This window comes from Rhinopithecus roxellana, chromosome 11, assembly GCF_007565055.1.
Source record: "Rhinopithecus roxellana isolate Shanxi Qingling chromosome 11, ASM756505v1, whole genome shotgun sequence".
NCBI lineage: Eukaryota > Metazoa > Chordata > Mammalia > Primates > Cercopithecidae > Rhinopithecus > Rhinopithecus roxellana.
The window spans coordinates 92323-110501 of NC_044559.1; the positions used below are offsets into that span (position 1 = coordinate 92323).

Genomic DNA, 18179 nt, shown 5'->3' on the forward strand with positions numbered 1-18179 from the left:
TCCTTCCAGAGCCATGGGCTTCTCACACATAGAGAGCATGGAAGAGGTAAAACCAAAGCTATTCCATGTCCCTCACTCTTCAGTGGTAGGAATGTTTGCCTGCAAGGCCCTTCCAGCATCAAAGGTGGAGGCAGTGTAGGAAACAAAGCATGGCCCAAGTTTTCTTGGAGCTTTTATTATGCTGGCCTTTTTTTTTTCTTTTTTAGAAAAAATGATTTTTTTGTGGTGCAGACACCGTGTCCAATCAGGTTTGTATAGTCATTTTAAAATTTAAATTTAAGACAGGTTACTTTCCAGTTGTTTTGTTTTTAGTGACATATTAGTAGATGACCATTAAGTGTGGTTTGAGATGCTTACAGGGATTCTGGTGCATCTGGAGATAGGTGCCTGGCCAGAAAGTAGTTCTTAGAGATGTTAACTCTTAGATTCTGGTAAATAAAGTAAGCTAAGTGTAAATGCAGAATGAGAAAATACTTATGGCTCATATATGCAACAGTTAAACTTTTTTATTAACTAACTTTTTAATCTGCCCTTATTTTTTTTTGTTCTTTTCTTTTGTACATAAGGGTTCTTTTATTTGTATGTAATGGAAACAAAAAGTGAACTAGGTCAGAAAGTAAAACTAAGTTATTATATTTTACTTTATGAGATTTATCATACCAGATAATTTAAATATAAATTTTTGAAAGTAATTTTTTAAAATGGAATTTTTCCTTATTTAGGAGTAATTAGTAAGACATTAACTACTACTCTTATTTTATGGTATTTGTGTCAGAAGTGACCTTTTTTTTTTTCATTCTTAGTACAAGAAAAAAGAAAAAGCAACTATACAAAGCATGTACGTAAACAGTCAAAAAGTTAAGAAATTGATAGTTTGATATAAAAATGTCTCTCTTGAATTATAATGGGGACCCAGTGGTGATAGCATGGACCTCTTTTTGTATTTTCCTAAGTATCAAAAATATCCAGAGAATTCTTCAGCTTAGTGTGTCCACCTTTTAAGAATTTCTGACGTTTAAGTTAAATTTTAATAGTCTGGTTGTGATATAAAGATCCGCCTTAAATATTTAATCATATTTTTAATCAAATAACAAAATAGAATAGCTAATAAATAACATAACAAAATAACAAATACAGAACAACAAATAACAAAAATAGAATAGCTGTCAGCACTGTCTATTGACTTTGTCGTAGCAGGTGAAAGCATACCTTCCTCACTACACCATGACCTTATTTTTCTCCCTCTGTTTCTTCCAATTGTAGCACACTTTTTAATTAAATCAGTAATATTTACATGATTATGACTATGCAAATATTATTCACTGCTAAGTCATATGGTGTTTTCACTTGCCTCTGCATTATATGTCCTTCATTCTTTCTCTGAAACAGTTCTGAAATCTGAGCATTTCTGCACTTTTTCTGGATCACCTATTTTTCCCTAGCCTATGTTACTTTACCCAGCCAAATGCAATAAGTAGCCCCTGGCTGGTCTGTTTGCTTTCACATCCATTTTTTTTTTAGCATGAAGCTAATTTTCTGACTATATTTGTTTGCCTCTTTTCTGACAGCTGTTTTTCCCCCAAGTGTTGTAGCATTTATCCTATGCCTTTCAAAGATACTTTCCATCTGCTAAAACACATCTGTTCCATTTTTTTTTTTTTTTTTTTTTTTTTTTTGCCGGGGGTTGGGGTCAACTTTCTTTGGCATTTTGTCATCCTAGTTCAATATAGAATGGCTTTCCCTAGATATGCTCAATGTCTGCTTTTCTGTGCTAGCTCCTTAAAGTCTTTTGGGATCTCACATAGCTGCCATCTTACGTGGGATCACCTGAGTCCTAGATTCTGTTTCCTGCTGTCCTGTTAACCTTTTTAGTTGTACTTGAGCACATTTTCCTGGGCAGAGATGTTTAGAGATCTGGCCAATCTTAAAACCCCTCCTTTTTGATATAGAGTAAACTTCTAGCTTAAATCTAAACTTTATGGTTCTGAAGATATTTTGCAATTGTGCTGTCATTACAGTGTTGTTCTTGACTCTACTGCCATTGTGAGATACATTATTTATAACTAGATTTTATGTATCTGTGGAAGCTTTTTAGAAGCTTCTCTCTCACTGAGATTCTGAAATTTCATAACAGCTTGGTAGGAATCTTTTCATTTTATTGAGGCTACTAAGAAGAGAGTCTCAAGAAGACTCAAGAAGACTCAAGAAGTCTCAAGAAGAGAGTCTCAAGACTCTCTTCTTGAGAATTTTTGTATTTTCTGTGTTCCTTTTTTTCTGACAGTCTCGTCATTCAGATGCTAGGTTGCTTAGAACAGTATACCTGCATTGGTTTTTAACTTTTCCCCTTCGATTTTTTTTTCAACTTCTGTGACTTTTTACTGTAATATTTCTATTGAATTTTCTATCTTTTTCTCACAGTGGTTTCAGATTTTTTTTTTTTTTTTTTTTTAAGTTTTGCTCCTGATTTTGACTGGTCCATGAATTCCTTTTTTCTGTTGTTTTGATCTGTCTTGTTGGAGGCTTCCCTCCAATGTGTGGTGTTCCCTGGTTTTATTTGGAAGCAGGACTTCTGTTAACTGGTGGCACTCAGTGTGAGGTTTTGGAAGCCAAACTAACTTTTCATTTGTGGGACTTCAGTGTATTATCTGGGGATCTTTACTTGATCCAGTTCAGATTCTTCTGAGAAAGGATCTCCCAATTTTCTGCCTGGGAAGTAAAAGAATGTCTACTTGCTTTCCAAAAGCAGAGTTAGGGAAGCAAGTTGGAGTTCTGTTTTTGGTGTACAGTTTTCTTTATATCTCAGGTTTAAGCCATGGTATTTCTGAACCTAGAAATTCTCAGGTTTGGTATATCCAGAGAACACACATCTAAGTTTCTCATCAGATGGGAAGACAGGTGGACTTGGGGCTCTAACCACAGATTTTCTGACCTTGCTGGCTTTTGTTTTACATTTTACCACTACCTTCCAAAGTTCCATTTGCCTCTAAGTTCACAGCCTGCCTTTAGTTCTGCAAGACAAACTGGCTTGCTTCTCTTCCAGTCACTTTCTGTAGGGACCAAAGTTGTGCTTCTGTGTTATGTACCACTCCTTTATGTGCTTTTTATGTCCCAGCATTTATTAAAAATCATCTCTGTCAACCTTCTGTCCTGATCCTGTTTGTAACCAGTATTTTATGTATGACTAATGAGACTTGCAGGGGCAGAGGAAATAAATTTGTGGTCAATCTATTATATTTAATCTAAATTTAGGACCTATATTTACATGTGTATCAAAGTTTAATTTCAATATAATTAATGGTATTAACCCAGACAATTCTTTAGTGATGTATCTATAATTAGCATATTATACTTTTCTCCTAAGGTGTTGTTGAATATTTTTATTCAAACTTACGCTGCCATATTATCCCATTACCTCACAACATAGATGGAGCTGTTTTCATGAATGTCCAAAGTGTTAGAAATATTTAAGTGAATTAAAATTTGTTTATTTTTAGCCTGGTCAACATAGCAAGAGCTCATCTCTACAAAAAGGTTAAATTTAAACAAATTAGCCAGGCATGGTGGCATGTGCCTTTAGTTTTACCTACTCAGGAGGCTGAGGCAGAGGATCACTTGAGCTCAGGAGTTTGAGGCTGTAGTTAACGTGTAGTTAACTATAATTGCACCACTGCACTCCAACCTGGGCAACAAAGGGAGACCCTGTCTCAGAAAAAGAAAAAAGTTATTATTTAAAAACATACCTAAACTTTTTCCTGCCAAAAAGGAGAGAGGAAAACATAAACTTGAGTTTTCATTTTATTTTATTTTTGCTGGGAAGAATGCCATAGGTTATTTGTATACTTTTATTTCCTTAGGTTTTGGGGGAAACAGGTGGTATTTGGTTATATGAGTAGATTCTTTAGTGGTGATTTGTGAGATTTCAGTGTACTCGTCACTTGAGCAGTATCCACTGAACCCAATTTGTAGTCTTTTATCCCTCACCCCCCACCCTTTTCCCTGTGTCCCTAAAGTCCATTGTATCATTCTATGCCTTTGCATCCTCATAGCTTAGCTCCCACATATGAATGAGAACATATGATCTTTAGTTTTCCATTCCTGTGTTACTTCACTTAGAATAATAGTCTCTGATTCCATCCAGATTGCTGGGAATGCCATTAATTTATTCCTTATTATGGTTGAGTGGTATTTCTTAATCCACTTGTTGATTGATGGGCATTTGGGCTGGTTCCATATTTTTATAATTGCAAATTGTGCTGCTGCAAACATACATGTGCAAGTATCTGTTTTGTATAATGACTTCTTTTCCTCTGGGTAGATACCCAGTAGTGGGATTGCTGGATTGAATGGTAGTTCTACTTTTAATGTTTTAAGGAATCTCCACACTGCTTTCCATAGTGGTTGTACTAGTTTCCATTTTTACCAGCATTGTAGAGAAGTGTTTTCTTTTCACTGCGTCCACACCAACATCTATTATTTTTTGATTTTTTAAATTATGGCCATTCTTACAGGAGTAAGGTGGTATGGCATTGTGGTTTTGATTTTCATTTTCCTGATCATTAGTGACGTTTAGCATTTTTTCATATGTTTTTTGGCCAGTGGTATATCTTCTTTTGAGAATTGTGTATTTATCGCCTTAGCCCACTTTTTGATGGGATTGTTTGTTTTCTCTCTTGCCCATCTGTTTGAGTTCCTTGTAGATTCTGTATATTAGTCCTTTGTCAGATGTATAGATTGTGAAGGTTTTCTCTTTCATTCTGCAGGTTGTCTGTTTACTCTGCTGATTGTTCCTTTTCCTGTGCAGAAGCTCTAGTTAAGTTTCACCTGTTTATCTTTGTTTTTGTTGCATTTGCTTTTGGGTTCTTGGTTATGAAGTCTTTGCCTAAGCCAATGTCTAGAAGGTTTTTCTCATATTATCTTCTACAATTTTTATGGTTTCACGTTGTAGATTTATGTCCTCGATCCATCTTGAGTTGATTTTTGTATAAGGTGAGAGTTGAGCATCCTGTTTTATTCTCCTGCACGTGGCTTTGCCAATTATACTGGCACCATTTGTTGAATAGGGTTTACGTTCTTCACTTGGTTTTAGTTGGCTTTGTTGAAGTTAACTTGGCTGTAGGTATTTCATTTTATTTCTGGGTTTACTATTCTGTTGCATTGGTGTATGTGCCTATTTTTATACCAGTACCATGCTGTTTTGGTGATAATGGCCTTATCTTATAGTTCGAAGTTAGATAATGTGATGGCTCCAGTTTTGTTGTTTTTGCTTAGTTTCGTTTTGGCTATGTGGGGTCTTGTTTGGTACCATATTTTAGAATTTTTTTTTTAGTTCTGTGAAAAATGATGGTATTTTGATAGGAATTGCATTGAATTTGTAGATTGCTTTTGGCAGTATGGTCATTTTCACCATATTGATTCTACCCATTCATGAGCATGGATGTCTTTCCATTTTTTTGTGTCATCCATAATTTCATTCAGCAATGTTTTGTAGTTCCCAATGGCATATCAAAAAGATACTCCGCCATGATCAAGTGGGTTTCATACCAGGGAAGCAGGGATGGTTTAACATATGCAAGTCAATAAATGTGATACACCACAGAAACAGAATTCAAAACAAAAATCACATGATCATTTCAATAGATGCAGAAAAAGCATTTGACAAAATTCAGCATCCTTTTATGATTAAAACCCTCAGCAAAATTAGCATACAAGGGACATACCTCAATGTAATAAAAGCCATCCATTACAGATCCACAGCCAACATAATATTGAATGGCAAAAAGTTGAAAGCATTCCCCCTGAGAACTGGAACAAGACAAGGATGCCCACTATCACTGCTCCTATTCGGTATAGTACTGGAAGACCTAGCCAGAGCAATCACACAAGAGAAAGAAATAACAGCCATCCAGATCAGTAAATAGGAAGTCAGACTGTCACTGTTTGCTGATGATATGATCATATACCTAGAAAACCCTAAAGACTCCTCCAAAAAACTCCTATAACTGATAAATGAATTGAGAAAAGTTTCAGGATATAAAATTAATGTACACAAATCAGTGGCTCTGTTATACCTCAACAGTGACGAAGCTGAGAATTAAACCAAGAATTCCACCCCTTTACAATAGCTGCCAAAAAAGACAAACAGACAACAAACAACAACAACAACAACAACAAACAGCACTGGCTTAGGAATATACCTAAGCAAGGAGGTGAAAGACCTCTACAAGGAAAATAGCTTTAGTGTTTTTAATGGGTTAAAATGAGAGGCAGCAGGTATAGTGGAAGAAGTCAGTCGTTGGGCATTGGCATCCAATGGGTACTGGACCTTTGATGGTCAGACTTTGGTTTTGACTTACTAAAATATGAGGTATGATTATTTTCTAGTTTTTGTCATTAAACCTTAAAACTACTAAGTAAACCCTTCCATTTCTTGTTAAAGATTGTAAAATTTCATACTCTATGATTTATGCTGACTGAAGTTAGATTTGTTTCTATTTTGTGACTACCTTAAATAATACCTATAAACAATAAAGTGTTAGTAGTGTTTCTGTTGTAATTAAATGTAGTAAGACTTACCTTCCAAATTATAACTGAATTAATTTGTCAAACACTTGAACTTTTTGATTTATTCAACATTTTATGCTGAGCAGCTGGAGGTAGGAACAGTTAGGGCTCTCCCTTACTCTTATAGAGAGGCGTACTTTCTCATGAGGGGAATACTCTGCTAGAATTAGTATCTTGTAACCAGTTAGTGTACAAGAAAACATGTTTTGGTGAGGCTACTGGCAAAGAGATCCAAGAGGGTATATGGAGTCAAGCTTGCTGGAACAAGGAAAGAGAAAAAGCATTATTCCAGGCAGAGAACAAGGTTACAGCAGGAAAATGCCTAGGTGCAGGTCAAATGATTTATAGAATAAAATTAATCAAGTTTTGAAATGAATGGAAAGTATTCTCTGAGGGTCTCATTTGAGTCATGTCATGGCAGTCTTATTTAAACATGAAGTGAAAGTTAAATTTTTTTTTTTATCCTCCACATAAGATAACAGGACTAGAGAAACCTATGTCTTCCTCGCTTGTTGGTGGCCTAGCAACTCTGGTACACAGAACCTCTGAATCTGAAACACTTGTTTTGTCATAATATCGCCTGAAATAATACATTTACGATTAGTAACTTAGTAAACGCATTAGTCTTGTATTCATTGCAGTAAAATGGTCCTATACCAATATTATTTAATACATTACATTTTACTGTAGTAAATAAATAACAAATAAAAATTCTCAGCTGTTTTATGTCACTATAAAAAAAATGAAATCTTATTTTAAACTTTTCTCATTATTTATAAAGGCAATTCATAAAATCCTTGTTAGGTTTGATGATAGGTACCATATTAAGGATGGCATTTTATAACCCATGTCTCAAACATCATCTGTGGCAGTTAAGAGCCTCCAATGGGTTTTCTATAGAGTGCACATGATACCACACTCAGGCAGTTCATGGAGTGTAAGAAATATCCTAGCGCTTTGAAAAATTTGACATTTTAACCAATGAAAAAGTATACTTTGATAAGTTTAACTTATACTTCCCTTCCCCTTCAGGTATCTACTGAGCATGTTACTCAACAATACAGTTCATGTTCGACAATATTCCTTGATGACAGCACAGCCAGCCAACCTCATCTTACAATGACACTGAAATCGTGAGTAAAACTATAATGCCAAGGGACAGACTCCTTTATTCAAAAATTATTTCAGCTATTTGGTTGTCCTCTTCAGCAATCATTTTGAGAAATTGGAGTCAACTATATATTGATATCCAGATTCTAAATATTAAGTATCAATTTCTCTTTTAATCTTAGACATCATGGTGGAAGGAAAAATCAGCAAATAAGCAATCCCAGAAAAAGTGTAGCTATTTATTTGATACCTTTATGCCTTAAGACAATGTTGAACGCAATGAGAAGGATAGGTTACCTTTATTGATTTTTCAGTGCGTTGCAGGCCTAAATCAATGTGTACTACTTTGGACATTAGTCTTGGAAGAAGGAACAGCTTTTTCTCTTCTGGCACCACAGTGTATCTGCATTTGATTTTCTCCCATTGTGCATAAGAACTTCATGGGCCACAAAGATGCGCTTTGAGAGCACCCTGAGATGAAGTTTATTTTAAAAGGAACAACAACCAACACCAGCACCAGCTCCACTGGGTTTGTCCAGTGTACATCATTATCACCTCCTTGGGTTATGAGTGTTGATTTTTAGAACACAGTTCGGAAAGTGCTAATTTAGAATATTAATGTCTTTGTCTTTAATTTTACTATTCATTCTATAAACATAACTAGCTTACAAACTATTTTATTTCAAATGCTCTAGCATTTTCAGCTAATTCAATTGTCAGTAACTTTTACTTTAATTAAAAATGGCAGCTGACTCCTGACTTGGAGTCATCTCCCAGCAGGGGTCAACAGACACCTCATACAGGAGAGCTGGCATTTGGCGGGTGCCCCTCTGGAACGAAGCTTCCAGAGGAAGGAGCAGGCAGCAATCTTTGCTGTTCTGCAGCCTCCACTGGTGATACCCAAACAGTCTGGAGTGGACCTCCAGCAAACTCCAGCAGACCTGCAGAAGAGGCCCCTGAAAGTTAGAAGGAAAACTAGCAAACAGAAAGCAGTAGCATCAACATCAACAAAAAGGACAACAATGCAAAAACCCCATCAACATCAAAAGGTCATCAACAACAGCGATCAAAGGTAGATAAATCCATGAAGATGAGACAAAAAACAGCACAACAATGCTGAAAATGTCCAAAACCAGAATGCCTCTTCTCCTCCGAAGGATCACAACTCCTCACCAGCAAGGGAACAAAACTGGATGGAGAATGAGTTTGACAAATTGACAGAAGTAGGCCTCAGAAGGTGGGTGATAACTAGCTCCTCCAAGCTAAAGGAGAATGTTCCAACCCAATGCAAGGATGCTAAGCAGCTTGATAAAAGGATACAGAAACTGCTAACTAGAATAAAGAGTTTAGAGAAGAACATAAATGACGTGATGGAGCTGAAAAACACAGCGTGTTACACTTCATGAAACGTGTATGTATCAATAGCCGAATTGATCAAGCAGAAGAAAGGATATCAGAGATGGAAGATCACCTTAATGAAATAAAGTGTGAAGATAAGATTAGAGAAAAAAAAGAATGAAAAGAAACAAAGCCTCCAAGAAATATGGGACTATGTGAAAAGACCAAACCTACGACTGATTGGTGTACCTGAAAGTGATGGGAAGAATGGAACGAAGTTGGAAAACACTCTTCAGGATATTATCCAGGAGAACGTCCCCAGCCTAGCAAGACAGGCCAACATTTAAATTCAAGAAATACAGAGCACACCACTAAGATCTTCCTTGAGAAGAGCAATCCCAAGATGTTAAGGGCAGCCAGAGAGAAAAGTCGAGTTACCTACAAAGGGAAGCCCATCAGACCAACAGCACATCTCTCTTCAGCAAACCTACAAGCCAGAAGAGAGTAGGGGCCAATATTCAACATTCTTAAAGAATTTTCAACCCAGAATTTCATATCCAGCCAAATTTAGCATCATAAATGAAGGATAAATGAAATCCTTTACAGACAAGCAAATGCTAAGGGATTTTGTCACCACCAGACCTGCCTTACAAGAGCTCCTGAAGGAAGTACTAAATGTTGAAAGGGAAAACCAGTATCAGCCACTCCAAAAACATAGCAAAACATAAAGACCAACAACACTATGAAGAAACTGCATCAACTAATGTGCTAAATAACCAGGTAGCATCATGATGACAGGATCAAATCCACACATAATAATATCAACCTTAAATGTAAACAGGCTAAGTGCCCCAATTAAAAGACACAGACTGACAAATTGGATAAAGAGTCAAGACCTATTGGTGTGCTATATTCAAGAGACCCATCTTATGTGCAGTGACACACATAGGCTCAAAATAAAGGGATGGAGGAATATTTACCAAGCAAATGGAAAGCAAAAAAAAAAAAAAAAAAAAAAAAAAGGGGGGGGGTTTGCGATTCTACTCTCTGATATAACAGACTTTAAACCAACAAAGATCAAAAAAGACAAAGAAGGGTATTACATGTGGTAAAGGGATCAATGCAATAAGAAGAGCTGACTACCCTAAATATATATGCACCCAATACAGGAGCACCCAGATTCATAAAGCAAGTTCTTAGAGACCTACAAAGAGACTTAGACTTCCACACAACAATAGTGAGAGATTTTAACACCCCACTATCAATATTAGACAGATCAGTGAGACAGAAAATTAACAAGGACATTCAGGACTTGAACTCGACTCTGGACCAAGCACACCTAATAGACATCTACAGAACTATCCACCCCAAATCAACAAAATATACATTCTTCTCAGTGCTTATTCTGAAATGGACCACTTAGATGGAAGTAAAACACTCCTCAGCAAATGCAAAAGAATGGAAATCATAACAGTCTCTCAGACCACAGTGCAATCAAATTAGAAGTCAAGATTAAGAAACTCACTCAAAACTGCACAACTACATGGAAACTGAACAACCTGCTCCTGAATGACTACTGAGTAAATAATGAAATGAAGGCAGAAATAAAGAAGCTTTTGAAACCGATGAGAACAAAGACACAATGAACCAGAATCTCTGGGACACAGCTAAAGCAGTGTTTAGAGGGAAATTTGTAGCACTAAATATCCAGATCAGAAAGTGGGAAAGATCTAAAATTGACACCCTAACATCACCATTAAAAGAACTAGAGAAGCAAGAACAAACAAATTCAAAAGCAGAAGAGAAGAAATAACTAAGATCAGAGCAGAACTGAGGGAGATAGAGACACGAAAAATCTCCTCAAAAAATCAATGAATCCAGGAGCCGGTTTTCTGAAAAGATTAACAAAATAGATAGACTGCTAACCAGACGAATAAAGAAGAAAAGAGAGAAGAATCAAATAGATGCAATAAAAAATGATGAAGGGGATGTCACCACCAATCCCAAAGAAATACAGACTACCATCACAGAATACTATAAACACCTCTATGCAAATAAACTACAAAATCTAGAAGAAATGGCTAGATTCCTGGACACATAAACCTTCCCAAGAGTAAACCAGGAAGAAGTTGAATCCGTGAATTGACCAATAACAAGTTCTGAGATTGAGGCAGTAATTAATACCCGAACAACTAAAAAAAGTCCAGGACCAAATGGATTCCCAGTCGAATTCTACCAGAGGTACAAAGAGGAGCTGGTACCATTCTGAAACTATTCCAAACAAAAAAAGAGGGACTCCTCCCTAACTCGTTTTATGAGGCCAGCATCATCCTGATATCAAAACCTGGCAGAGACACAATAGGAAAGGAAAATTTCAGACCAATATCCCTGATGAACATCGATGTGAAAATTCTCATTAAAATACTGGCCAGCTGAATCCAGCAGCACATCAAAAAGCTTATCCACCATGATCAAGTCGGCTTCATTCCTGGGATGCAACATACGCAAATCAATATATGTAATCCATCACATAAACAGAACCAATGACAAAAACCACATGATTATCTCAAAAGATGCAGAAAAGCCCTTCAATAAAATTCAACATCCCTTCATGCCAAAAACACTCAATAAACTGGGTATTGATGGAACAGATCTCAAGATAATAAGAGCTATTTATGGCAAACCCACAACCAATATACCGAATGGGCAAAAACTGCAAGCATTCCCTTTGAAAACCAGTGCAAGACAAGGATGCCCTCTCTCACCACTCCGATTCAACATAGTATTGGAAATTGTGGCCAGGGTAATCAGGCAAGAGAAAGAAATAAAGGGTATTTGAATAGGAAGAGAGGAAGTCAAATTGTCTCTGCAGACGATATGATTATATATTTAGAAAACCCCATCATCTCAGCTCAAAAACTCCTTAAGCTGATAAGCAACTCCAGTAAAGTTCAGGATACAAAAATCAATGTGCAAAAATCACAACCATTCCTATACACCAATAATAGACAGAGAGCCAACTCATGAGTGAACTGCCATTCACAGTTGCTACAAAGAGAATAAAATACCTAGGAATACAACTTAAAAGGAGTGCGAAGGAACTCTTCAAGGAGAACTACAAAACACTGCTAAAGGAAATGAGAGGACACAAACAAATAGAAAAATATTCCATACTTATGGATAGGAAGAATCAGTATCGTGAAAATGGCCATACCGCCCAAAGTAATATAAAATATATTCAATGCTATTTCCATCAAGCTACCATTGACTTTCTTTACAGAATTAGAAATACTACTTTAAATTTCATATGAAACCAAAAAGAGCTTGTATTAGCCAAGAAAATCCTAATCAAAAAGAACAAAGCTGGAGGCATCACGCTACCTGACTTCAAACTATACCACAAGGCTGCAGTAGCCAAAACGGCATGGTACTGGTACCAAAACAGATGTATAGACCAATGGAACAGAACAGAGGCCTCAGAAATAATGCCACACATTTACAACCATCTGATCTTTTAGAAACCTGACAAAAACAAGCAATGGGGAAAGGACCCCCTATTTAATAAATGGTGTTAGGAAAACTAGCTAGCCATATGCAGAAAACTGAAGCTGGACCCCTTCCTTACACCTTATACAAAAATTAACTCAAGATGGATTAAAGACTTAAACCTAAGACCTAAAACCATAAAAACCCTAGAAGAAAACCTAGGAAATACCATTCAGGACAGGTGTGGGCAAAGACTTCGTGACCAAAACACCAAAAGCAATGGCAACAAAAGCCAAAATTGACAAATTGAATCTAATTAAACTAAAGAGCTTCTGCACAGCAAAAGAAACTATCATCAGAGTGAACAGGCAACCTACAGAATGTGAGAAAATTTTTGCAATCTGTCCATCTGACAAAGACCTATTATCCAGAGTCTCCAAGGAACTTAAACAAATTTAGAAGAAAAAAAAACAAATCCATCAAAAAGTGGATGAAGCATATGAACAGACGCTTCTCAAAAGAAGACATTTATGCGGCCAACAAACATGAAAAAAAGCTAATTATCACTGGTCATTAGAGAAATGCAAATCAAAACCACAATGAGATACCATCTAATGCCAGTTTGAATCATGCGCATTAAAAAGTCAGGAGGCTGGGCGCGGTGGCTCAAGCCTGTAATCCCAGCACTTTGGGAGGCCAAGACGGGCGGATCACGAGGTCAGGAGATCGAGACCATCCTGGCTAATACGGTGAAACCCCGTCTCTACTAAAAAATACAAAAAACTAGCCCGGCGAGGTGGCGGGCACCTGTAGTCCCAGCTACTTGGGAGGCTGAGGCAGGAGAATGGCATAAACCCGGGGGGCAGAGCTTGCAGTGAGCTGAGATCGGCCATTGCACTCCAGCCTGGGCGACAGAGTGAGATTCCATCTCAAAAAAAAAAAAAAAAAAAAAAAAAGTCAGGAAACAGCAGATGCTGGAGAGGATGTAGCAAAATAGAAATGCTTTTACACTGCTGGTGGGAATGTAAATTAGTTCAACCATCGTGGAGACAGTGTGGTAATTCCTTAAGGATCTAGAACCAGAAATGCCATTTGACCCAGCAACCCCATTACTGGGTATATACCCAAAGGATTATAAATCATTCTACTATAAAGGTACATGCACATGTTTGTTTATTGCTGCACTATTTACAATAGCAAAGACTGGGAACCAACCCAAATGTCCATCAATGATACACTGGATAAGGAAAATGTGCCACATACACACAATGGAATACTATGCAGCCATAAGAAAGATGAGTTCATGTCCTTTGCAGGGACATGGATGGAGCTGGAAACCATCATTTTCAACAAACTAACACAGGAACAGAAAACCAAACACTGCATGTTCTCACTCATAAGTGGGTGTTGAGCAGTGAGAGCACATGGACACAGGAAGGGGAATATCAAACACCGGGGCCTGTCGGGGGGGTGGAGGCAAGGAGAGGGATAGCATTAGGAGAAATACTTAATGCATGCGGGGCTTAAAACCTAGATGATGGATTGATGGGTGCAGCAAACCACTATGGCACATGTATACATATGTAACAAACCTGCATGTTCTGCACATGTATCCCAGAACTTAAAGTATAATTTAAAAAAATGTGGCAGCCAGGCATGGTGGCTCACGCCTGTAATCCCAGCACTTTGAGAGGCCAAGGCATGCCAATCACCTGAGATCAGGAGATCGAGACCAGCCTGGCTAACATGGTAAAACCCCTTCTCTACTAAAAGTACAAAAACTAGCTGGGCGTGATGTCAGGCACCTGTAATTCCAGCTACTTGGGAGGCTGAGGCAGGAGAATCACTTGAACCCAGGAGGCAGAGGTTGCAGCGAGCTGAGATCGCGCCATTGCACTCCAGCCTGGGCAACAAGAGTGAAACTCCGTTTCTAAAATCAATAATAACAACAAAGAGGCAAGTTTACACTGATAATAATGTCACTTCCCTCTCTCCCTTATCACAGTAGTAGAGATGAAGTTGTGTTTCAGGGGAAACTGGATTCAAACCCTGTATCAAGTCCTGAGCTTTGGGACCTATTGAGTAATCACTAAATGTCTGCATTCAGCCAAGCCTCTAAATCCTTGAGCAGCAGCAACAACAACAACAACAACAACAACAAAAAGAAGTCGCTGTGGCTCGTGTCCCTGATTTCTTTTGAATTCAAAAGTTTTGATGTGTCAGCATATAATTTAAAAGTAGTTTTAAACATTAATCTTGCTCAAACAAATCTCATGCTTTTTTCCTCATTACTCTAATTTTTACAAGTCTGCTTCTGAAAGTAAAGTAAATTTTAATTTCCCATCAACAAGTCTGAGAAATTATCATTTGGTATATTCACTATTAGTGAAATAAAGATTTATTGAGCAAATTAATAGGGCAAATTGGCTTCAAGAAAAGATTTTGAAAAATGTTTATTACGAGTTAGTAGTGCACTGTTTTCAATGGGGTAGATGGAACTCATTGGGATCACTTTTGCAAGGTTTTTTTTTTTTTTCAAAATACATATCTGCAAACATTTGTATCTTCCCACCTCAACCTTCTCTATCTCTAGGCACTGAGAAGCCCTTTAGGAAAATAGGAATGGATGTGAGGCATCTTCATGTGAAGAAAAGCATCCCAGAAGATTCTGATTTTCACCCCAACTCAATCATTCCAAACTTTGCTGCACTTTGAAATCACCAGAGAAATTTTTAACAACCCTGATGCCCAAAGTCCTACCCAGTGCTAATTAATTAAATTAAAAAGTCTCATGTTGCAAATGAGACAGTAAAGCTCCTCAGTTGATTTTAATGTGCAGCAAAGTTTGAGAGACACTGCTTAATTTGAGTTTAGGACGAGAAACTCCCCCTATTTTGTGGGACCTTGGGCAAGTCAGCTTTAAGGTTTGTTTCCCTGATCTGTAAAATGAGTGTTGGATTAAATGTCATGTAAGGTCATTGGTCCTTTCCAGCATGTAACTTCAAATTCTGTGATTTTAAAATGATTTTAGAGATGAAAACTACTTAAAGCACTATAGACGTATCCATCTTAAATGCTAATGTTACAGGCTTTTTAAAAAGTGCTAATACTGTATAGACCTATTATTAAAATTGAAATTTGCCTTCCCTCAGTTATTTTGAGCCTCATTCTAGATGCTGAGGGCAAATGGAAGCACATAACGTATGTAAGAGAACCTCTTGTTTTGTGATACGCAGCATCTGTGAATAACTTAGGAATGCAGTTACATATATCTGAAGAGGTGTATCCGTTCATAAATATTTCAGTTAAAATAATTGAAGGTACCTGCCATTCATATTACTCTGTGTCCTGTTACACTGCCTTGTCAGCATGGTTTATTTTAGGATCACTGCACCTATCATTGATTTCCGTGTGCTTATGTTTACTAATATATATTTTTAATAATTACGCAAAAGTGATTTCAAATAATTGTATTTGTTATAAAGCACTTTCATTATGTATTTTTAGGGAAATAATTAGAAATGGGTGGTAGGAGATAGTGAACTAAACTGAAATGCAGGGCCTAACATCTTAAAAAAGAAAACACTACTACTAAATGGTTTAAACATATGGACGCATAGATGTAAACTGCATGAGGCTGTGTGCGGTAGCTTATGCCTATAATCCCAGCACTTTGGGAGTTCCGAGGCAGGTGAATCACTTGAGGCCAGGAGTTTGAGACCAACCTGGCCATCATGGCAAGACCCTGTCCCTACTAAAAATAGAAAAATTAGCTGGGCGTAGTGGCACAAACCTGTAGTTCCAGCTACTTGGGAGGCTGAGGCATGAGAATCGCTTTTACCTGGGAGGTGGAAGTTTTAGTAAGCCAAGATTGCGCCACTACACTCCAGTCTGGGTGACAGAGTGAGACTCTGGGTCAAAAAATAAATAAATGCGTAAAATAAATTTCATAGGATGAAAGGTTTTGTGGGTAGAAGAGCATATAACAGGGAAATATGTTATTACTTATATATTATAATCATCAACAGAAACAGTTTTCTAAAAGCATACTGCCTTGCATTTTGATTCTCATATTTTTGCTAAAAGCCTAGAAATGAAAACAAGAAAGTGCCCTTATGGTACTGTTCTGAAATATAAGATTTGAATTTCAGAGCTGCTAGGAGAGTTTCCTCTGCCCCCCTTTTAAAAAATGTCTTCAAGCCTAACAAATGATAACATTTATTGTTGTGAATATTTTTTTTCCTTCCACAGTGTGACCTTGGCGATATATTATCATATCAAGCAAAGGTGAGCTTTTTTAAAACCTGTCTTGTTATTCTGGCTAATTACTTTGCATGATATCAAGCTCAGTGTTAGGTCACAGCTCTAGACATCATAAGCTGTATTGTGCCTACTAAAATATCTAAGCAAATTATTTGTTTTTTCTTTGGTCCTTGAGACTTTTTAAATTCTTAAATGATAGAGTATCCCAGTGAGTATGATTTTATATTGATTATATTGATATTTACTGTGATAGAAATATAAAATTGATATTTTTTTCAAAATCTATTTTTAGTTTAGATTTCACAGCCTTAACACTATTGATATTGTGAGCTAGATAATGCTTTGTCATGAGGACTGTCCTGTGCATTGCAGAAAGTTTAGCAGCATTGATGGCCCCTACCAACTAGATGTCAGTAGTAACCCATGACTCAGATTGTAACAATAGAAAATACTCCTTGAGAACAATATTGTTAACATAAATTTTTAAAGGAAAAGATAACTTTTTTATGGTAAAAAATGTGTCGTGTATTTGTATTATTGAAAATCTGTAGTGTTGAGCTTAATAGGAGACAGCTGAATTCTCTAGTGCTTTCTTTGTAATTTGCTTTAAAGAAGCAATAAGATGACCTAGCCTTATGCAAATAAGTAGTTGGTAAAAGGTGCATTTTTAAAGCTTTAAGACAGTTGTGGGTATTCTTTAATACTAAATCAAAACTTCACAAGTGCTAGTTTCTTAAATTAGTTACAGTGGCATTTTACATATTCACAAATGTATTCTCAGTACTCACCGATCATTCTTGCACAATAAATGGTTATTTCCCCACATACTTGCATTTATAATATGCATTAGTTATTTGGAAAATATTGGTTTATGTTTTATTGTATCAAAAATCACTTTTTAAATTTAACCACCTATCTTATTTTTAAACGTCTTTAAGTATTGAGAAGCTATCAAGCTTACAGTAGAAGGAACAAGTTTTTCAAAGTCCTCAGGAAAGGTTAAATTTTATCATTGGAAACAAATACTTATTTTCCTTGTGACATGAGTGACACATTTCCTTGTGAATGAGTGATAGCTTCACTTCATTTATTTTTGAGGATGATAGTTGTAGCTGTTTTTTAGACTGAGTTTCACTCTGTCACTTGGCTGGAATCCATTGGCATGATCTCAGCTCAAGCAATTCTCTCACCTCAGGCTTCTGAGTAGCTGGGACCATAGACGTGTGTCAGCATGCCTGGATAATTTTTTTTGTACTTTTGGTAGAGACAGGGTTTTGTCATGTTGCCCAGGCTGGTCTTGAACTCCTAAAGGAGCTCAAGTGATCTGCCGGTTTGGCCTCCCAAAGTGCTGGGATTCTACAGGCGTGAGCCACTGCACTGGCCGGCTGTATTTTTAAATGAAATTGATGTTTCTCTTTAGT

The 18179-nt window shown here is 36.9% G+C and overlaps 1 protein-coding gene across 2 annotated transcripts in view; it reads left to right on the top strand.

The window, feature by feature from the left end:
* Positions 1-18179, top strand: part of LOC104678082 (cyclin-Y-like protein 2) — a 60065-nt gene that overhangs the window by 22017 nt on the left and 19869 nt on the right. Inside the window, exons 3-5 of one of the 2 annotated variants that reach the window (XM_030940060.1) lie at positions 804-838; positions 7594-7694; positions 16747-16782. In XM_030940060.1, the coding sequence (XP_030795920.1) occupies positions 804-838; positions 7594-7694; positions 16747-16782 (172 nt within the window). The remainder of the gene's footprint in view (positions 1-803; positions 839-7593; positions 7695-16746; positions 16783-18179) is intronic. The other variant, XR_004059942.1, reaches the window with a different exon arrangement.